This window comes from Vulpes vulpes, chromosome 16 (assembly GCF_048418805.1).
Source record: "Vulpes vulpes isolate BD-2025 chromosome 16, VulVul3, whole genome shotgun sequence".
NCBI lineage: Eukaryota > Metazoa > Chordata > Mammalia > Carnivora > Canidae > Vulpes > Vulpes vulpes.
In genome coordinates, this window is record NC_132795.1 from 8,790,910 (window position 1) to 8,814,303 (window position 23,394).

Below are 23,394 nucleotides of genomic sequence, written 5' to 3' on the forward strand. Positions count from 1 at the left end.
ATTTTTAAACCTACTTTTTAAAAAGTAGACAATATACTGTAGTGTTCTTTGTATGTCAAAAATACAGCTCTATAGTACCACATTTAGGATGATAGTCACAAGTAGTCTAGTATGACTGTGCCATTATTTATTTAACCCAAATCTAATTTGGGACATTTAATCTATTCTTAAAATTACTGCTTGGATTTTTTAAATCCACTTTTTTATTTTTAAGAGACTATAACTGACCAGTGCCAGACAATTATATAGGCACAATTCACCTTCAAATACCAGGAAGAGAAAGTATAACACCAGGGGACAAGCTAGAGGGAAAAGTCTGGAGAATCGAAGAAAACAGCCATTTGAAAAAAGATGAGAACTGATCTTATATCCCTTTAGTATTAAGTCACTTCTTTAAAAAGGATTTTTTTTAAGGGCTAAAAGTATTCTAAATTTTGAGATGGTGCATGATCCAGTTAAGTTTGAAAGAATTGGTTAGATTACAGATCACTTATTTTCAGAATGATTACTCTACATTTGCAATTGTTTAAAGGAATTTTTTACTTCTAATAATGTACACTTTAGATTAAATAATGTGCACTTTAGATTGAAATATAGAAAAGAAATCAATAAAAATGAAAATATTCATCAGGCAGTATTTCATACTTTACGTGTTCCTAATGGAAAGAAAACATTGAACCCTCAGTTAAACATTTTAGATCCAAAAAATATTTTTAGATCCATTTATGACTATTTTCTCCATTAAAACAAATATAAATTTTGTTATTCTATGTAGATATGGAGGTTGGAGTTTTGGACTGCCTTTGACTAAAGACCTTCGTTTTGATATAACAGAAGTTCCTGCCAATAGAACACTTGCTAAGGTAAATCATAACCTTTCTTCTGGGATGTTATACAAATGAGAATGTGAACTTGAAATGCTCAAGCATTTTCATGAGGTAGAAACAAAACATGCATGCAATCAAGCTGAGCAGCTGTTTGGCATGATGCTTTTCCTGTAGCACTGGGGTTCCAGTCCTATGTATTTGCCCCAGGGAAACATAGATACAAAAGCACCAGGATACATATACAAAAATTTACATAGTAGTGTTTCTCATATGAGCCAAAAACACAACCCCAAATGTCTATATACAGTAGCATAAATGAATTGTTGTGTATTCCAGTAGAACTTTCAACAATGAAATGAGCTCAGTTCCCTGCAAGCAGGTAAATATCTCAAACATTATTAATAAGCAAAAGAAAAAACAAAAAGAAACACTTAACCATGATTGCATTTACTGTAAACTTTAAGAGTTGGCAAAACTCAACCATATTGTCTAGAGACAGTATTATAATTTTGAGGGACACAGAGAGTCCCAAGAAGATATTCTGGATGCTGGCAATTTTTGTTCCTCAACACGAGTGATAGTTCAATGGGTATACTCTTTTTATAATTTTTTGTTAAACTATACATTAATGTTTTATCCTTTTTTCTTTATGTATGTTTTATATTTGTTTATCCTTGTTTCTTACAGACCTGGATACTTAACAGAATTTGATGGAGATAAATACTCCTGTAGGCTTTCTTTCTTTCTTTTTTTTAACCTTTAGATCATACCTATGCTTTCAAAAAGCTAGAATCATGCATATATGATCTATGTAGTCTTAGGAATTTTAAATTATCCTTCTCATACTTCTCATTTGGTGATGAGTCATATATAGACTTGGGGGAAGTGGAGAAATTAATATTTATTTAGTGTCTGTGATAAGCCAAGCACTGATAACCTGTTAAACAAACTACCTAACTACATCCTCACAACATTCCTATGAGATAGATATCATATGGCCTATTTTAACCGATTTTTATAGGGTCATGTAAAAAGTAGACAGTAGGGGCACCTGGGTGGCTCAGTCAGTTAACTGCCTTCAGCTCAGGTCATGATCTCAGGGTCCTGGGATGGAGCCCCACTTTGTGCTCCCTGCTCAGCCAGGAGTCTGCTTCTCCTTCTGCCCCTCCCCAGCCTAAATAAATAAATAAAATCTTTTTTTAAAAAAAGTAGACAGCAGGGCAGCCCCGGTGGTGCAGCGGTTTAGCGCCGCCTACAGCCCAGGGCGTGATCCTGGAGACCCTGGATCGAGTCCCACGTCAGGCTCTCTGTATGATGCCTGCTTCTCCCTCTGCCTGTGTCTCTACCTCTCTCTCTCTCTCTCTCTCTCTCTGTCTCTATGAATAAATAAATAAAATCTTAAAAAAAAAAAAAAGTAGACAGTAGTGTTGGAGATTTGAATGTCCTTGACCTGCCATTTGTTCTTTTTCTTCCTCTCGCCACACACAGAGTGAACATTCTTGCATAAACAAAGAGTTCTAATGTTAAATAAGTTTTCTCTTGTAATTTTAAGTTATCAACAGGGTTTCCTGAATTGAAGCACACCAGTATTATAAGTCCCTCTGTTTTTGACAGAGAAGATAAAGTAACTCACTTCCTTGTGGGTTATAAGTAGGGATGGAAAGTTGGTGTAGGAATTTCAAGGTTACCAGTCTTGTTGCTAAGGACACAATGTTTGTGTATATATTTAATGTCTTTGTACAGACTGGCCCAGATGCCATTTGTTGTTGTTGTTGTTGTTATTATTATTGAGAATGTTTTAGCTCTAGCCCCAGAATCCCGGTAGACTAGTCACAGAGATGGAGATATTAACAATTTCTGCAGTTTATTTCAAGCTTTGCCTATGCAGAAGATACAGAATAACTAACTAATAACTTAGTGCTATCACACAGGAAAAGAAAAAAACTATTTTCCCAATCTCTGCCCATCTCTAAATTGGAAACGTAGAGGTCTGTGGTCAACACTCTGGGGAATGGTTCTCATCTTCCAAGATAAAATAAGTTATTGGGAAATTGGTGCTCTGATTTTAAATATAAATTCTGTGGGCTATCAGATGCATAAGCAGCCTAATTTATTTTAACACAATACTGATCTTGCCCTCTTTTGGAATTTAACAGGTATGGTATGATCCAGAAGGCTATCACTCACTTCCAGCTTACCTCAACAGCTTGAATAATTTCCTCCTGCGAGTTAACATGTCAAAATACGATGCTGCCCGACACGGTAAAGTTACTTACACAGAAGCTTCTCATACTGCAACTTTTGCCTCTCTCCATATAAAAATGCATGTTAGGTTCCGTTTCTTCCAGGTATTTTATGGTATCTAAATCACAGATCTTTAAAAGAAGTCTAAAAGTAGTAACTACCACCAGATGGAACATTCTGGATAATCTCCTTAACTTTGAGTTAATTTAGTTTCCTCATTTATCAAGTCAGGATAATAATGCTTACTTCATCCTTATTTCTGGTCTCACATCTAGTAGCTGTAACTCCTACAAAAACATTTTATTACTATTTGCTTGTATATAGGCTAAGAAATTTAAAATAATTAAATGTTAATAAATCTAAACATAAAGCTGGAAATTTTATAATAAAGCATTCTATACTGACCCAAACTGTTACCATTAATGAAACAATTGCCATAATATGTGCTCTATATGAAATATTGCTAATCCTTACAGCCTTTGGGATGAACATTACTGTTCCCTACTGTTATTCTTCTGGGGCTCCAAAGTGGGATTTGAACCCAAGTCTGTCTGGTTCCTGTCTCATCGTTTTTCTAATATTTCTCTGGACTCAGCTAGGTTTCCTTCAGTTGAATTTCCCAGGAGGCATCCACCTAGTTTTCAAAACAGGGTTTGGGATTTGAAAGAGACTGATTTATTTTTTTCTAATTTGATTACTGTTCATCAAACCATTTCATCTTCTTAAGCCTGCTCAAAATATTTTTCATACCAATCCTAAAAATTAATAATAATAAAGATGGAGAAGAATGAGTAAGCTATTTCCTGGCCAAGACTGAGTTTCTAGTCTAATAAACAGACTAACAGCCTATTAAATAGGAGACCAGACACAACATATCTTCCAGAAATGCCAACCTCTGTTTTTCCTTCATCTCCTTACTGGGGTGCAAAATAGTGTGTGCTGGATGTTCTGGTACTTGTAGAAGTGGTATTTCTAGAAGTAATTATAGAGTCAAATCCTCCATTCTAGCAAGAGAATCTTTCGGTCTTCATTTTAGAGAGAAGAGTGTTTTTTCCCAATTGCTTTGGCATTTTCCTAGCGGGAGGGACCATGAAGAAAAGAACAAGACTAATAAACGGTGCTTAGATCTGGAGCATCAATAAAGAGCATAGTCAAAAGAGGCCAATTAAATTCAGTAGTGACTGAACCCAGACAGGTTTAACATAACCTGGTTTGAAATACAATTGAACACTTGACTTTTGGTAGGATGTCTTCATCAGAACAAAGGATGTTTGTTTCTGTGACAGATAATGAAAGTACGAGTGCTAGAAATGTGAGGTAGGTGAGAACAAGAGACCAATGCCACTTTTGAAGACTCAGCTTTTGAAACCTGTGTGCAGGTTTCGTATAATTATTATTAGTATTCTTTGCCAAGACCGAAGCAATCCGAATCACTCTGGATTCTAACAGGCTTATTGTGGCTCCACCACTATATTTTTTAAGTTACAGAATTTAAAGAATTAAGAATTCTGGGACATAAATTTTGTATTGATCCTAAAAGGAAATTTGTATTTTAGGTTTAAAAATAAGGCTTAGTTTGAATTATATAACTATTTTTATTAACTTCTCTTGTGTAAACTCATGAAGGTGGTAGCTTTTCACTTTCTCAGGAAGGAGTTTGATTTTCTTCAAAGAAGAAATCATGTTACCCTAAAATACTTTTATTGTTTTGTAACCCATGTAAGGGGTCTGCCATGGTAATATGGTCTTTAAAAATCAACTCAATTACTCTCATGCCACCCCCCGCCCCCTACAACACTAGCTGTTTTAAAGACATGTTTGTTGAATTCTGCATGAATTGGTATTTTGTTTTAGCTGTAAAATTGATTTTCTTTGAATTCTAACATGCTAGTAAATATCTTTTAATTAGTTTTCCTTTGCCATGTCAATATCTATTATTTTCATGGAGTTCCCTCTAGTGGTTAATTTAACATGAAAAGTCTGTTTTTCTCAAGCGATATAGGTCTAACAAATATTCTACAACTAGGCTCTTTTCCAAACATACTGACACATTGTCCCTCCACCGACATGTTCGTTCTGTCCCTTTATTGCATTAGTACCAGTGATCAACGGGAAGCATCTCATTTTAGTTTGACAACTACAGAGACAACAGAAACAGATAATGTATTACTTTTAATGTAATTGCATATGGGGGGAAATCATTAGAATTTTAAGATTCAGTTTGACTTAATAAGTATTCATTGACTGATCACTGTACTCAAGACATTATACTGGATGCTATAGAACCCAGAGAAGATTTCCATATACATCCTTATGCCTAAAGCATTTACTTGATCTTTCTGCTAAAAATATGTATAAAACAATTGGTTCAGCAGCATTTTTCAGAGTGGAGTAAATGCATTTGCAAAGATTCCCCTGGTGATATAGAGTAGTTCTTGATTCTGAAATACAAAGCAGAAAGAAAGAAATGTTTTCCCCCTGCCTATATTATAATTCAGCAATAAGGTTTAAGTAAGGCCCCAAGGAAAACTGAATCTCAGTAAAAAAAAGAGAGAGAGAGAGAGAGAGAGAGAGAGAGAGAGACCATATCTCCCCATAAAAGATAGGGAAAGTACATTCCCCCAATGATGTGATTAAAGTTATACACCACATTGATTGTTGTTAGTTTGTTTTGCTCTAATTGTATATTTTTAACATGTAAAAATTTCAGAATTCAACCTCAAAATATATTACATTCTACTTAATAAAAATTATAAATTCGAGTTAATGGGAAGAATATAACTTTAGAATAATTTATATTTGGCTGCTGTGAAGGGTCTTAATATCCTTTTTTTTAAATTTTTTTATTTATTTATGATAGTCACACAGAGAGAGAGAGAGAGAGAGAGAGAGAGAAGCAGAGACACAGGCAGAGGGAGAAGCAGGCTCCATGCACTGGGAGCCTGACGTGGGATTCGATCTCGGGTCTCCAGGATCGCGCCCTGGGCCAAAGGCAGGCGCCAAACCGCTGTGCCACCCAGGGATCCCGGGTCTTAATATCCTGACATAATAAACATATACTAAATGAGCAGTGAGAAAGTTCTTGCTCAGCTTAGAACTCTATAAAAAACAGATGTTTAAGGGTCATCCCCTCCCATTCTTACCCAAAGTTACTCAGACTGTATAGACTTTGCTTTCACACTGTGGTCTCTTGGGAAAGTGCTGCCAGCCACCTATTTTGACTATGGCTAACTATAGCTATCAGCATCCTCTGATAAGTGGAGGAAAGAACCTTGCTTCTAACACAGAAACTATAACTGACTATGGGACATCCCAATAACTTAGAATTGTATTGGATTTAAGTGACTAGTTTTTCAGAGACATCTAGTTTCTCTGAATTCTCTTGGAGATTTATGTCTCCATGAAAATCCCTCAGGGATGGCTGAAACCCCCAAGCCTTACCCTGATAGAGTTCTGGAACAATTGTTATCTTGGAAGTAGTGAAAAAGGAGGAATCTTCTGGGGCTACAGTATTTTCCCAACAAAAGACAATAAAGAGGGATGGGGGTGGCTAATGTTCTTTAGAAGCTTCTCATATAATTGGTCTAAATACTAATACAGTAAGTGCTACTGAAATGCCAACTTATGGCACTTCGGTGGCTCAACTGGTTGGGTGTCTGCCTTCAGCTCAGGTCATGATCTCAGGGTCCTGAGATCAAGCCCCACATCAGGTTCTGTGCTCAGCATGGAGTCTGCTTCTCCCCTCTCCCTCTGTGTGTGCTCTCTCAAATAAATAAATAAAATCTTAAAAAAAAAATTACAAACATGATTAGGTGGAGAGAATAAAATGGAAAACAAAAATGTAATAGAGGGGAAATGCTATATAAGAAGGGGAAATTTCTTGCCTCTTTCTCCAAAATTCCATACACAATGTGAAAAAGATTTGTTTTCTTTTTATGTGAGTGACACTAACTTTATGGCATTGATGAGATTGGGGAGGACGGTTGGATAATTTTCCTTTCAAATAGTATCCCCAAAGTAAAATTATAGCATAAGGAGGAAAGTATTATGTATTAGCCATCCAAAAACTGGTATTTCTGAATATCTACTAATGAAAAGAGCTGTCTCTCCTTTCAGGCATCATCATGTATAGCCATCCTTATCCAGGAGTGCAAGACCAAGAACAAGCCACGTAAGTAGAAATATCTGGCATGACTCCTTACTCCTTGGCGTAGTCAAGCCTCTGTATAAAGTACTATAATTGGAAATCACAGTTGTATCTGAATGAATGTCAATCTAGGAGAGCTGTTAATATAAGTCACTGACTGGGATAAAAGGAAGTTTCTGAGAGTCTGTACAGTGAGTTGCCAAGTGAGCTTGCCGACTATAGAATCAGAATCTGCTGCTTTTATAAGTCAAGTGCATAAGTGCTTTATCATTTCAATTTCCTTGCATAGCATTTAAGTACTATTTCTGTGCTCAGAACCGTATATGCCTTGCATACACTCAGTAACTCATAGAGACCGAGGTTTGTTGTTGTTTCTTTTATATATATATATATATATCAAATACCCCTAGTCAATTTAGATGCACTAGAGCTATATTTATCCAGGGTCATAGCCGAGTCATGTAGAGGATATTATCTGGCTGCCTTGCAGGAAGACTTATTTGTGTCAGAGCCAACCAAGTCTTATACTGTTTCGTTGATGGTTTTGGTCATGAATCTTTCTGAAAGGAAAAGAGTTCCAAAAACTTATGTATGCTTTCCTCTTCCTATTGCTCACTCCAGAATGAGCAGCTTAATCGATATTTTAGTGGCACTCTCCATCCTGATGGGCTACTCTGTCACTACTGCCAGCTTTGTCACCTATGTTGTAAGGGAGCATCAGACCAAAGCCAAGCAGCTGCAGCACATTTCAGGCATCGGCGTGACATGCTACTGGGTCACAAACTTTATTTATGACATGGTGAGTAGCTTGTATCATTGCAGGAAACACAGGATTGATTTGGGGAGAAGGCATCAGTTTTAGGGGCACCTGCGTGGCTCAGTTGGTTGAGTGTCCACCTCTTAGTTTCAGCTCAGGTCATGATTTTCAGGGTTGTGAGATGGAGCCCCATGTCAGGCTCCACACTCAGAGAGGAGTCTGCTTAAGATTCCCTCTCTCCCTCCCTCCTCCACTCACTCATACTCTCTCTCTCTCTCTCTGTCTCTGTCTCTCTCAAAATAAATAAATAAATAAATAAATAAATAAATAAATAAATAAATCTTAAAGAATACATTAGTTTTATTTGCCCTATTTTGTTCAGATTATTACAAATCAGTAAATTAAGGGAAAATAATTTGCATCAATGTTACAGTCAATTCCATAGTTAGAGGAAAGATCCACCTCTCCTCGTATCAATGGTCTAAGGACCATCTATATCAAATTCCCCAGGACATTTATTGAAATGCAGATTCCTGGGCCCCACTCCAGACCTACTAGTTCTATATCTTGGGAGTGGAGCCAGGATATGCGTTTTTAACAAAATCCTTTAAGTGATTTTATGCATACTAAAGTTTGAGAGCCACCACTCTGGAGAAATAGAAGTTAGCAAAATAGCCTTGTCCAATGGTCCCAGATAATCAAGCTTCTAAAAATTTAATCAACCAATAGTAAAAACTTTGAAGTAGCATTCCCTGATGAGTGACATATTAGAGAAAATAAGCTGGGACGATACAGGATGAACTTCATTGACGGCTCTCTCAGTTGCATAAAATGGTCCCAAAGTCCAAATGGTTTTGTTGACTCCAAATGTACCCGTATTGGCGAAAAGCCCAGGATGTGGTATGCATTTGCCTGGTGATTATGGCAAAATTGTCTGAGTTACTGTATAGATCATTGTCTTGAAGAGCTGGAGAGTAATTAACTGCATATCCACTTTGTTAATGTATCCAGTGGGGTCTGAAATGCATTTGTGGAAGGAGTCAAATCTAAAAGAATTGGTAATGACTCCTCTGGACTAATAGGAGCTTTAATGCTAAGAAAGCTTAAAGTACACATTTCTGTGAAGGGCTCCTTACTACTTAGATTTTGTTGTCATCTGTCTTGTGCTTCTTCCAATTTAGGAGATTCCCCCCCACACACCCCCAAATTAAATTATCATCTCCTTCATAGTGTGCATCTTGCTGCAACCTGCACAGCATTTAATATTTCTGTTTGTCAATAAAACATTGAGTTCTTTGTTCATATACCCGTGATTCCAAGAATGTGCAGAACCCACTGCCCTGCTGTTTTACACAGAGTGGCTCACACTGATAACCAAGCCTTAGAAATCAACCACCTGAGAGTGTTCCAGCATTCAAAATGAAATCAATACTTTGAGGACCGAATCTAATACCAAGACACCCGACTGTCTTATCTTTCTTGCTGCACCTCTGTCACTGAATGATCCCCAGTCTCAAAGCCTGGAGGCATGAACACCAGGGACTCCATGTACATTTATAAAGATGGAGCCTGGCTTGACCTTATATTTCAGGAGACAAAATCTAGAGTGAAATCAGTGTAAAATGAGCTGAACATTGCAAGGAATGGGAACATATACAAAAACTCATTCCTTAACATATGTCAAGGTCAACTTATTATAGTTTTAATTAGATGGGCTATTGATGTTTTTGGGAAAATATTTGCCATATATTAAGCCTTGTTTTACATGCTCCCCTCCCCCAGGCCTTCTACTTGGTGCCTGTGGCATTTTCAATTGGTGTCATTGCAATTTTCAAGTTACCTGCCTTCTACAGTGGAAACAATCTCGGTGCTGTATCTCTCCTACTTCTGCTGTTTGGGTAAGCTGCTGTGAAAGAATGAACAGAATTAAGTGTTCCTAGGCACAGAACCTAAATCTCATTAGGTAATTTACAATTATCTTGGGGTTTCAGAAGCCAGGAATGATGACTAACAGTACATTACACATGCTAGTCCACAGTTTGTAAAATACAATACTTCTGAAAATGAATGCCATTGTCATTAATAGTAATATATAACATTAATAAGTACTTACAAGGTATCAAGTGTCATGCTTAGCAATCTACATATGTAATTTAATTTATATAAAAATGGATGTTTTAGAATGGTCAGCAAAATGTGTGTACATGTAAGGATTTATGTATTGACAAATCATGAGTATATGTAGCATAAGGTATGTGTACCATGTATATTTTATTTTATTTTATTTTATTATTTTATTATTTTTAAAGATTTTATTTACTCATTGATGAGAGAGACACACACACACAGAGAGAGAGAGAGAGAGAGAGAGAGGCAGAGACACAGGCAGAGGGAGAAACAGGCCCCATGCAGGGAGCCCAATATGGGACTCAATCCCAGGACTCCAGGATCACGCCCTGGGCCAAAGGCAGGCGCTTAACTGCTGAGCCACCCAGAGATCCCCTTATTTATATTTTTATAGATATCTAACACACACAGTATTATGTCTGCATTAGAGGGCAATGCAGGTAGTACAGGTTGATATAATCAGTGCTCAGCATAGCAGTTCTGTCTGCCTAAATGCTTGGATAGTATCCATCGGCTTCACAATGTAGCTGATGAAGGATGATTTTGTCTCTAGTTCTTCTTCATAACCAGAAAGTTTGCTCTAATGTTTGCTCATAGCAGGACATCCAGCTTCTGAGCAATCCCTGTCTGCTTAGCTAGCTTATAATAATGTCATTATTTTTCCTCAGCATTAAATTATAAGATTTATATTGATTAAATCTTATTCTGAGAAAACAAACAAAAACTTCCCTGGGTAGGATGAAACCATCTCTAGAAGGAATCACTTTGTAGTTGTGATGATATAGAATTACTCAAATTTCCATAAAAGAGAGGCTTCTTACTATCACTTTAAAAAATCCAAAGGATTTGTCAAAAAATGTTGTAAAAAAGAGATCTAACTATAAGAGCTCTAGCAATTATCCCTAATGTTTCTTTTCAAAACCCTATCAAAGGTTTTATTTGTTTGTTTGTGAAAGAATAATAATGAAGGCATAAATTTAATCCTCAGTATTATTAACATGCAGGTATGCCACATTTTCTTGGATGTACTTGCTGGCTGGGCTCTTCCATGAAACCGGAATGGCTTTCATCACTTACGTCTGCATCAACCTTTTTTTTGGCATCAATTCCATTGTTTCCTTGTCAGTAGTGTACTTTCTTTCCAAGGAAAAGCCTAATGATCCGGTAAGGTCCATTATTAGTCTGCTAAACTTCAATAAATGTATTAAACATTTCAACATGTTCAAGGTGAAAAGATTTTTCTGTACTTCACATTATCTAATAGAAAAAAGGAATTTCATTTAATTCTATTAAATGTAGTAGAGGAGAAGCTACAGTCTTTTGAAATTCTTTTTAGGCTCCATCTGGGTTAAGGCCTATGATTATATTTACCCAGTGTCAAAGCTACCAACATTTGATAGGGTTTAAGTGGGGTAGTGGAGGTTAAATCAAATATATAGTATGACACTATAAAAATCATGCAACCAACTGGTCGGCTAAACTTTTTACTCATTAACCAATTGTTATTGTATGATAGTAACAAGGACAATAGCTTATAGTTCTATGACTATGGGTTAAGACTTTTTTGAATGTTCACAGAGAACAAACCTAATTCATTCCCTTTCAATCATGTATTGGAGTCTACTTCATTGTAAGCATCACTTTCCATTCAGAGCTGACAACTATAATTAGTGGGAAGGGAAACACTAACAGTACTAGGCAATTGAATGGGAAAGAATAGAGAGGAAATGAACTGAACTGAGGAATACATGAGCATACTCCAGGAGGAAGAAGACAATTCATGAGTTGCAAGTGGTTGGCCCAAGTGTAAATAACACGAAAATGAGCCATTTGCTCCTCATTGAGATAGGTTGTCTCTCTTTTCATCTCATTTCACCATTTTAATCCCTCTTCAAGTAGAGTTATCTAAGGTTCTAAAACCTGACCTTACCAACTACCTCCTCTACTCAGGCATGACCAATAACCTGCATCAGATCCCAACACCTTGGCTATTTCTGCATTCCTGGGATGTCAGGCAGGACTAGAAGTGATTCTGCTGCCAGGATTTGGCCTAATCATACATCATGTCAAGAAAAAGATAATCCTTTTCTGCTTGTATTTTAGTCATAAATATCAGGAAGGGAGACAGAACATAAAGACTCCTAACTCTGGGAAACGAACTAGGGGTGGTGGAAGGGGAGGAGGGCGGGGGTGGGGGAGAATGGGTGACGGGCACGGAGGGGGACACTTGACGGGATGAGCACTGGGTGTTTTTCTGTATGTTGGTAAATTGAACACCAATAAAAATTAATTTATTAAAAAATAAATAAATCTCTGCTGTGTGGTTATAGTAAATACGTGTAAATTCAACATACATGAGAAATAATTGCCAATCTAGATGAATTTCTCAAGTTTTAATATTTGTCCACATCTAGTTTTACTTTTTTGTCAATTTGTTGGAAGTCTAACAACTTTGTTTTTTTTCTCTCTCATTTCAGACTTTAGAACTTATTTCTGAAACCCTCAAGCGCATTTTCCTGATTTTTCCACAATTCTGCTTTGGCTACGGTTTGATTGAACTTTCTCAACAGCAGTCGGTCCTAGACTTCTTAAAAGCATATGGAGTGGAGTACCCGAGTGAAACCTTTGAGATGGATAAACTAGGTGCAATGTTCGTGGCTTTGGTTTCTCAGGGCACCATGTTCTTTTTCTTGCGGCTCTTAATCAATGAATGGCTAATAAAGAAACTCAGGTAAATAAAATGAAAGCATAGCATTTGACATCCATGAGAGAACCCAATTCAAAATATTTAGGAAGGGGTCCCTAGTCATCTTTCCTTTAGTAAAATGGAAATGTTGTACTCAAAAAACTTTAAAAAATTGTAGTGTAATTTATTATTCATTTCATTCAGAAAATAGTTATCAAACCTTACCAAGTGTAAGTATTATTGTAGAATGAGAGAATAAAATTAAATAAGCTCAATTGTTAGCCTTAAAGAAATTAGAATTCAGTGGTACAGAGAAAATACATAAACAAAAGATGTAGTGTTTGAGTTGAGTTTAAGAGGATGGAAAGAAAGTAGAAATGGGGGAGAAGACTAAGTATAATATTAGCAGTGGGTTTGGGAGAAGGAGATTGAGTGAAAACAATCATAAATAAAAAGAAATATATATACCATTTACCCAGCTATTCCATTTCTAGCAGTTTTTCCTATAAAATATGTTCACATATTTGCAGAATTATGTATCTGTAAAGTCATCCATCATAGCAACCATTCTTAATAGCAAAAGAATGAAACAACATAAATGTCTAGCATGTAAAGATGGTTCAATAAATTATATGATTTTTTCATAAGTGAAACACTATGCAGCCATTAGACCCATACAGTTCTATATGTAATATTTGGGGTTACTACTGATTTTTATTAAATGAAAAATGCAAGTTTCAGAACTTTGTGTAATGTATATTACCATTTGAGTTAAAAGAACTATAATTTATATATCCATATGCATAGACTGTCTCTAATTATGGGTGCCCTACTGAAGAGAACTGTATAGAATTGAAGGAAACTTACTTCTCACTATATATTCTTTAGGACCTTTTTAATACATAAGACACAGGCATCACCTATGGAAAAATAAAATATAAATTAAATATAATGAAAAAAATGACAAAAGCAAAGATCTAGCAAAAAAACTTGGATTGTATTTGATAAGTGAGTAATAAATACAATGTGATTAGAACATAGAATAAATGTAATAAAATAGTAGGAGCTCCAGCACATGGCTGGAAGACTGTGGGGTCTCTACTTAGTTAGAGAGATGATTTGGACTTTATTCAACAAACAAATAGTAGTCCAATAAAGGTTTTGACCAGAAAGCAACCTGATCAAATGGTGCTTTAGGGAATGTGATTCTGTGAAGGTCCTACAGATTAGAATGGAAGAGTCAGAGATACTGGAGCAATTTGAGATTCCTGAAGAATTTAGGTGAGAAAGAGTGAAAGCCTCTGATGATAATAGAAATAGACAGAACATGATTGATGACTGGGTGTTACAAGGCATTTCCAGTGCTAGGAGACTGACTACATGAGCAGAGTTTGGAATGGGGAAGATTCAAAGAATACATCACAGTTGGAATCTCTGGGGATATCATTAAAAGAAACAGGGACATTGGGAGGAAGACCTGAATTGATTTGTTGGGTTTTTAAATTTGGTTTGGTTCGCTTTAGTGTATGTTAGGCAAGATACTGAGGTAGCTTTGAGACTTAGTTCTCAGGACTGATAACCTTAATATATTGGCTAGATCCTTGGTAAGACATTCACAGTAAACAGAACATAGAGGAACATTCATGTCATTGGTGATTAAAGAAGAAATAAAAAGGAAAGGATTTTTTTTTTTAAAGATGCTCATTGATCATGGACTTCTAAGTGTTGCTTACTAATGACCTAATGACTCTGGTCTCTCTTTTAGGAAGTAACTTTCAAACCCAAACTAACTGAATTATTACAATGGATCTGAAAGCATTTAAGGCATGGAAAGCAGAAGCTGTTTTCCAAATACCATATTGAATATGGTGAAGGGCATTCGTACTAATTTTTAACTTATTTAAGTAGCATCATACATAACAAATTTAAAACAAACCTAGTGTGTGATTGCACACTTTTGGTGAAGTGAGAACCCATTAAAACATGTCAAAATTGAGTGGTGCCAATTCAAAATTACTGATGCAAAATCACTGGGCCCATATTTTAGACTCTTCTTCAGAAAATTTAATTCTTCGCCTGTAATGGAGACAATAGACGAAGATGAAGATGTAAGGGCTGAGAGACTCAGAGTGGAGAATGGTGCCGGTGAATTTGACCTGGTCCAGCTGCATCGGCTCACAAAAACCTATCAGCTGATCCACAAAAAGATTATCGCTGTAAACAACATCAGCATCGGGATACCCGCTGGGGAGGTGAGGAGCACTGCTTCGTTGTCAACAGTCCTTTATATTGGCGTGCTAAGTGATAAAAATCTTTATCTTTTCCTATATTTTTTTCTAGAAATATGGATGTCAACTCCTGAATATCTTGATGTATGCTGTATTTAAAATTTATACACATCCATGTGTTACTTACCCTCTAAATCTTCCCTATTAACAGAGAGGACTTACCACACCCCCAGTCCTGAGCCCCTTGCCAAGCTGTTGTCCTCACTGGGGTGGACTTCTGGTCAAGATGCCTGTGCAGGGTGCTCTCTTCAACTTTTAGTTTTCAGCCATCTGTGAAAGACAGCATAAAGAGACCAGTGGTCAGAAGTGAGGTCCTAGAAGTGTACCTGTAGTTATTCTTGTTGTTTTTATGGAAGAAATATTGGGGCAGCTGGGTGACTCAGTTAAGTATCTGACTCTTAATTTCAGCTCAGGTCATAATCTCAGGGTCATGGGATCGAGCCCCGAGCTGGATTCGGTGCTCTGCGTGGAGTCTGCTTTAGCTTCTCCCTCTTCCTTTCCCCCTTCCCCTGCTCATGTGTGCACTCAAGCACTCTCTGTCTAATAAGTAAATCTTTAAAAACAAAAAAGGAAGAAATATTAAGGCAGCTTTGAAAGGTGAAAGAGAATGTGAGCATTTCCCTTAGTTGTTTTTTTTTTTAAGATTTATTTATTGAGAGAGAGAGAGAGAGAGAGAGAGGCAGAGGGAGAAGCAGGCTCCATGCAGGGAGCCCAGCCTGGTACTCCATCCTGGGTCTCCAGGATGACGCCCTGGACTGAAGGTGGCGCTAAACCGCTGAGCCACCCAGGCTGCCCAGCATTTTCCTTAGTTTTGGGAGCAGAGCTGCAAACCAAATGCATCAAATCTATTCAACAGCATAAAGAAATTATTCCTTCAGCGGCTTATCCAGTAAAGTTGTGATTTTGTGTAAATAATGTGAAATCTATAAATATAATTACTTTGTCAAGGTAGCATATCTTTCTTGTGGGATGTTTTATCATGTCACAGAGATAATATAAGATAATATGTAAAATAAGTCCTATGTATACATACAAATGTTCAGATATGTAAGTAACCATTTGTTTTAAAAGAGAAAGTTTTATCAAACGTCAACGGAATACTACAGTATCTATGAATAATTCCAGTGATTTATTTTTCTTTGTAATTTATTTCACCCAGAGAGAAAGAGGAACAGGACATAATAGTAACATGTCTTTGGTTTGGATTAAGATTTATATCTTTTTTTTTTTCTCTCCCAAACCAGTGCTTTGGCCTTCTTGGGGTGAATGGAGCAGGAAAGACAACTATCTTCAAGATGCTGACAGGAGACATAATTCCTTCAAGTGGAAATATTCTGATAAGAAATAAAACTGGGTATGAAAAACCATGGCTTCAACTTAACGAGCACAACATAATTACATGAAAAAAAATTAAAATGAAGCCTCTTTTATTTTGTAATCCTTAGAGAAAAAATAGCTATTCCAGATCAAGTGTGAATTTTTAAACTTTCCAGTGTGATGTGGGATATGGTGGGATATTTTACCTCTTTTTAGTAGAATCACCAATCACCATGACCAAAATAGAGCTGTTTTCCCAACCTTTGGGGACTAGAAGGGACATACCTTTTGAAATGCATCTGTGTCTTTGCTTTTTTTCAATTCAGATCTCTGGGTCACGTTGACTCACACAGCTCATTGGTTGGATACTGCCCTCAGGAAGATGCCTTAGATGACCTGGTGTCCGTAGAAGAACACCTGTATTTCTATGCCAGGATACATGGAATTCCAGAAAAAGATATTAAAGAAGTGAGTAGAAGTGTGAAAACTAGTTCATTTGAAAACGATTACTGTCACCGCCACCGCCCACCCCCCCTATGCTCACAACTAAGTTGAAATCTGGAAAACTATAGCATTTCCTTCCTGTCAGTGAGCACTGAGGCAGTCTTACCTTAGTTGTGAAGATCAGCTATACACCTCTGAACTCAGCTGCAGAAGCTCCTGGACCTGTGTTTGCTCGGTTACCTTTTAAGAACTATCCAATAAAAGATCCTTAGGCTCTGGGCTAAGCATTGGTTGGTGATGTCTGTACATCCTCTAGTGTTTAGATAAGTTTCGAAACATGGAATTCCCTGCAAACTGCCCACATAAAATCAAATAGCTTCCAGTTTGGTTTTTTTAATGTGGTTTTGGACTTCACTGCAATCATTTGCCTTTTTAATGGAATGGCTAACCCTTCCGGCAGGTTCCTCTATTTGTGCAATCTGAGGACCTGTTGAAATCTTCCTAGGATTCCACTATTTGCCAGAGCTGTTTACAGAAATAGTCTCAAGAACCCATGATTCCTAAGTTAATGTGCTGAAATTTTGATACTGGGTCAGTTTTAAATAGACATAAAGCCTTTGTGACAACTTGCCCCCTCCATAAGAAGAAAGATGAAACAGTGAGGACGATCCATGAGAAACCTGCCTTATGAAGGGTCAAATTCTCTTTCAGCTCTTTTAAGTTGTATAAAGAAATCCTGCAGAAAGTGCAACCCACAATTGTAAACACACACACTCACATTTAGGGGAAAAATCCCATCTGAAAATGAGCCTCTACAGAATTTCTTCTCCCTTTAAATGATTATTAATTTTTAGGTGGACCTTTAAAAGTAAAAATAAAATATGTTGGGTATAGTGTTTGAATTGTTTTCAGGTATGTGTTTCTTCACTATAGAACTTTCACAATTCCTTTTTCCATGTAATGCTGTTAGAATTTTGGCAGGGGAAGATCACAACCTAACTCCTGTTTTCCACCCACAGACTGTTCATAAACTCCTTAGGAGACTTCACCTGATGCCCTACAAGGACAGAGCTACCTCTTTGTGCAGTTATGGCACAAAAAGAAAATTATCCACAGCACTGGCCTTGATAGGGAAACCTTCCATTCTGCTGCTGGTAAGAGGATCATTATGGAAAAGGCGACCACATAATTAGACCCACATACCCAATAGTGTGTGTAACATTTTATTTTCATCGTTGCCATAAACCTTTACTGAAGTCTCACTATATGCTGATTATTTTGCAAAACATCTTACATATACTATCTCATTAAGGGAATTTATATCAGCAAAGAGCTATGGCTAGTCCATTTCAGAAGAAACACTTGTCATGTGAACAGGAAGTAGCCAAAGCAAATTCAGGTATTCAAATAAGTAATGTTATGAAATATGGAAGAATTTGACTGTCTATTACTGAAGAAATCTGTAGTTAGTAACTCATCAGGTGAACCAACATATTTTCCAACTTCTGCTAAAACAGAAAGATACATTTTAGGGCAATGTGTTGTTCTGAAATTTCATTTCCTTGTTACTTAAAAATATGAGTTACCTAGTTTGGGGTGTGATTGACAATTTTGCCTTTCTATTTTATTTGAATTCTTTGGAGGCAAGAAATGCATTCTACATATTTTATTTTGGTTAAGAGCTGGAAAATTAATCATTTGGAAATACAAATTACCCATAGAGATGATAGGGCATCCTGCTCTTCAGGCCAAACATTGTGAAAGGGCTTATTTCTGAGAAATGAACTTGCCCTTATCTTGGAAGATCCCTTCATTCAAAGAACTCCAAACTTCAGAAGGGTTTTAATCATATGCCATACAAATTCAGCTATAAATCAGCACATTATTCCAGGGACTAAGTCATACAGAGGACCAAATCATTTAAACTGCCCAGCAGAGGGATGCCAACCTCTCTTTCTATAATACCAGAAGCTTATAATGCATTACGTCCCTACCAACTGACGCTTATGGTGTAATTTTATTGTCTAAGTATCCCTTAACTTGAACAAAACAACCCTGAGGCACCCCCATGAGACAATCGATGTAAAGTACTTAAAATGTTTAAAAGTGCTGTGCAAATGTTATGCAGTAATGAGATGAACTGAAATACAAGCTATGAGAGAAAGCTATCATATTTTCTGCCATATGCATTTGCCATATATGCTATCACCTTCAAAAATAGGAGCAGTGACAAGATATCTTTTCCTGTTTCCCCAAATCAACACTCATTCCTTTAATCTCTTACTATAATAAGCCTCAGATAATCCTATGTACAACTGCAAATACGTTATCTTTAATTATTTCCGCATCTTGACCTCTAATTTGTTAATTTAATTCTCTCTCAGAATCTATTACTGCTTGTTTAGATTATCTATTTTTGCATTTTGAATTTATGTCTGTATAATTTTCCAAACATTTACTTTAAAATATAATTTATATTTTCTACATGGCAATTTCTGCAAATCTTATTTTTTATTTCTCCGAAGAGGATTACATTTCAATTAATACCATAGAATTTAAAATACACCTCAAATATTAACTGAAAAGTCAAATTATGTTCTCTGCGTGTCACATGTGCATATCACTCATAGCCACAATTCTACTATCAGGAGCAAGGTAGCAATCTTGTTGATGCAGCTTCAGATATATATGTGACAATGTAGTATTAAATGAAGAAACTCCACTTTGTCAGTAATTGAAGCAGATTTTTTTTCCAAAGAAATATGAGACAAGTGTAAAGTAACAAGGTGTCAACTTCACTGAGACACTTTTTAAAACAGATTGACAATTTTAAATGATTAATTTTGAGCTTTTTGACAGCAGCAGAAAGAAGCCTATTAAGTATAAAACAAGTTCGTCACAGGACTTTGCAAAGTAATTTCTGTTCTAGGCAAGTGAGACGCAGTGATTCATGTAAAGAACCTCATTAAAAATTAATTAATTTGATAAATTTTTCTTGTAACTTTCTATTAAGGATGAGCCGAGCTCTGGGATGGATCCTAAGTCGAAACGGCACCTCTGGAAGATCATTTCAGAAGAAGTTCAGAATAAATGTTCAGTCATCCTCACGTCTCACAGGTAAACTGTGTGTGGCAACTTTAAAGCCATTGACAGGATTTTAGGAGGAGAGAGGGGAAGAGGTAATCCTACGTATTACGTATTGATAGTGAATCCACAATTGGATTAAAGTATTTTATGTTTGCAGTCAGAGGAGGAAGTCAGGCAGGTTTCGTGTGAGAATCCAGCTCCTGTGGCGGGTAGGATGGGGCCTAAGCAATCTTTCTAAAAACAAATTTCTCTTAGGGCCCCTGGGTGGCTAAGCCTCTTAAGCATCCAACTCTTGATTTCGGCTCAGGTCACGATCTCATGGGTCTTGAGATCAAGCGGCACATGGGGCTTTGCGCTCCATGCAGAGTCCACCACTTGATTCTCTCCCCTTGCCCCTCTCCCACTTGTGTGCGTGCGCATGCATGTGCTCTCTCTCTCTCTCTCTCTCTAAAATAAATGAATAAATCTTTAAAAAGAAAATTTTTTTAAAAAGTAAAAACAAATTTCTCTTAAATGAAAAGGGACTTGTGACTTTCTCAATTTAACTAAGAATCCCTGTTGCCTATTGCATAAAATTCATTATCCTCCACCTTAGTATGAAAGGTCTTTTATTTTCTGGCCTTATCTAAATTTCCAGTCTTTTTTTTTTTTTTTTTTTTTACCATGACAACCCCACCTACCAGTCCATCTGAATGACTAGTGGTTCCACATACATTCACTGCCCTTCCCTATCACCACACCCTCTCTCTGCCTGTGCTTTCTACCTGAAATGGTCTTTTCACAAAATCTAAGTTTTAATCTCTAAGCCTCCTCTATGAAGTAGACCCTTCCAATCAATTCAGTAAAAAGGCTACTGAAGCATCTTATCTGTGCCTTCCTTACAAGGTAAGCCTGTATTAAAGTCATCCCTTCACTGCAATTACCATATAATAGAAAAAATTCTAGATTTATTTATAATTAAGAGACTTGTTCATATCCTAGCTTTGCCCGGCACACTACATGTTCTGAAGGCAATCTTTAATTTCCATTTACTTTTGTACAAAGTGGAGAGGATCTCTACTAGTTGTCATAGTTCTTGAAATGAGAGATTATATAATCAAGTACAGGTTAACTACTTATAAATAACAAAGCATAAAAGCCAACTGAATATGGAGTATGAAGCATCATGAAAAAAGCTCAAGATTATTTTGGAAACATTTCTCAGGGAATGTAGGTCTTAAGCCTAAGCTTGAAAGAGGTTGAAAGAAATACTGTGTTTGATGAGAGGGCATTCCAGGTGAGAGAGATGGCTTCAAGCTGGAGAATAAAGAGTAATAAACCCTATGTGAAGACATTTCATTTATATTTTAAAATATATTTTTTGTGTCCTTCAAGGGAAAAGACATTTTAAGGAACTAAAATAGTATTTCTAAGGTGCCATAATGAAACATTTAAGCTTATGCTTATGAGCACTTTTCTGTGCTCAGAATGCTGATGTGATTCTGTCTTTCAGCATGGAAGAATGTGAGGCTCTCTGTACCAGGTTGGCCATTATGGTAAATGGAAGGTTCCAATGTATTGGATCTTTGCAGCATATAAAAAGCAGGTAAGGTGGGTGCCCGGGTCGCATAGTTGGCTAAGCAGTTGAATCTTGGTTTTGGCTCAGGCTGTGATCTTAAGGTTGAGAATGAGCCCCACATTGGGCTCTGCACTCAGCAGGGTGTCTGCTTGCCATTCTCTCTTCCTCTCCCTCTGCCTCTCCCCACCATGCTCGCTCTCTCTCTCTCTCTCTTTCTCTCAAATAGATAAATCTTTTAAAAAAATAAAACAGGTGAAGAACAATTGTATTGTTTAACATATGATGTTGGGAAGTCAATCTAAAAGTACCATACTTACCTTAGAGGAATACTCAACAATTTTCCTATAATGAGAGGTAAAACTGGAAAGAAAAAGTTGATAATCGATTTACCTTAAATTATCTTACTAAAAGATCTTAAAAGAAAATCTACAACACAAATACTCTCGGAAAGTAGTTTTCAAGAATTTACTCGATAACAAATTAGACCTTGACAAGTACATGAAAGCACAGATTTTTATCTAGCGTGTTCATTTGCCATTTGCACAGGCTTTCAGCAAGCTATTTAACATTTTTACTGCATTCAAAACCTTTTAATCAAGAATACTTTGGGGAAATGTACATAAATATATTATCAAATTAAAATTAAATTAATATTTATATTTGCCAGAGTGCATATGCACTTATACATATCTATGTTAATCTCCAAACTTCAGGACATTACTTTATACCTTTATCTGTACAACCTGGTTTTCTTATAAAATAGTATTAAACAAGATAATTAAGGTAGAAGGAGGAAAGGGACATAATACATTGTTCTCAGAGAGTCTGTTGTGACTTGCTTACAAACTCTATTCTTGGGCAAACAGCTAGCATATTGATTTCTTATTCATTTTTAAAATCCTAGTGACTTTAATCTTCGCTTTGGACACCAAAACTCCAATGACTTGCCTTTTAAGACCTTGTTTGTTTTAAATTAGAAAGTATTTAACCCCAGATATTGACATCCACTGCCAACTGATTGATATCAATGAAAGCCAAGTTATGTTTTCTTTCTAATGCAGCTTTTGTCCAAGGAGTGTTACTTTGTACAGTGGTAGAACTAAATAAAAAATCATGGCAGGGCACTATTTCCAGTTGCAACATACCTTGAACTTTTATGAGAAAATGGCAGTCTTTATATTAAAAAGGGGGAAATAATGGTCAGCTGGGGGCCTGTTTCATTACCTAGAATTCCAGGAGAGCTATTTCAGCAAAATAGAACTCCTATCACATTTTGCACTTTTTCTTTCTAGGTTTGGACGAGGATTTACTGTCAAAGTTCACTTGAAGAATACCAAAGTGAGCATGGATACCCTCACAAGGTTTATGCAACTGCACTTCCCAAAAACATACTTAAAAGTAAGTAGGAAATTGTCCTGCCTTTTGGTCTTGATTAGTTTTGATAGTCATAATCTAACACGGTTGTTTACTATTTTCAAGTCGAACATAGCCTTATTATTAATATATTAGTTCAAGCTACATATTATATTCTGAAACACACTTAGTAGGAACAAATAGAATCTTCAAATTAATTATATCATTTTATAGCTAGTTGAAAGTAATGTAGTCCTAGGGCACCTGGCTGGCTCAATCTTTAGAGCCTGCAACTCCTCATCTCAGGGTCATGAGTTTGAGCCCCACAATGGGGGTAGGGCTTACATTAAAATAAATACATACGTACATAACATATATACATAAATAAAATGTGATCCTTTTATATAGCTTTATTTATTTCTTCCTCACAAAGACCTTATGACCATGCTATTAGTTTTTGAGTTATATTCCCAACTAGTTTACTAGTTACATATGTTAAGGAACTAAAGGATGACAAATATTATATGACCAAGGACATTTCATCTTACAAAAAAAAAAA

The 23,394-nt window shown here is 36.4% G+C and overlaps 1 protein-coding gene across 1 annotated transcript in view; it reads left to right on the top strand.

Moving 5' to 3' along the window:
* Nucleotides 1–23,394, top strand: part of ABCA12 (ATP binding cassette subfamily A member 12) — a 283,751-nt gene that overhangs the window by 255,137 nt on the left and 5,220 nt on the right. The window contains exons 41-54 of the mRNA XM_026002201.2: nucleotides 776–863; nucleotides 2,984–3,089; nucleotides 7,188–7,242; nucleotides 7,840–8,017; nucleotides 9,758–9,873; nucleotides 11,107–11,266; nucleotides 12,580–12,833; nucleotides 14,836–15,040; nucleotides 16,321–16,430; nucleotides 16,720–16,861; nucleotides 17,857–17,991; nucleotides 19,851–19,954; nucleotides 21,417–21,509; nucleotides 22,775–22,880. Coding sequence (XP_025857986.2) covers nucleotides 776–863; nucleotides 2,984–3,089; nucleotides 7,188–7,242; nucleotides 7,840–8,017; nucleotides 9,758–9,873; nucleotides 11,107–11,266; nucleotides 12,580–12,833; nucleotides 14,836–15,040; nucleotides 16,321–16,430; nucleotides 16,720–16,861; nucleotides 17,857–17,991; nucleotides 19,851–19,954; nucleotides 21,417–21,509; nucleotides 22,775–22,880 — 1,852 coding nt within the window. The remainder of the gene's footprint in view (nucleotides 1–775; nucleotides 864–2,983; nucleotides 3,090–7,187; nucleotides 7,243–7,839; nucleotides 8,018–9,757; nucleotides 9,874–11,106; nucleotides 11,267–12,579; nucleotides 12,834–14,835; nucleotides 15,041–16,320; nucleotides 16,431–16,719; nucleotides 16,862–17,856; nucleotides 17,992–19,850; nucleotides 19,955–21,416; nucleotides 21,510–22,774; nucleotides 22,881–23,394) is intronic.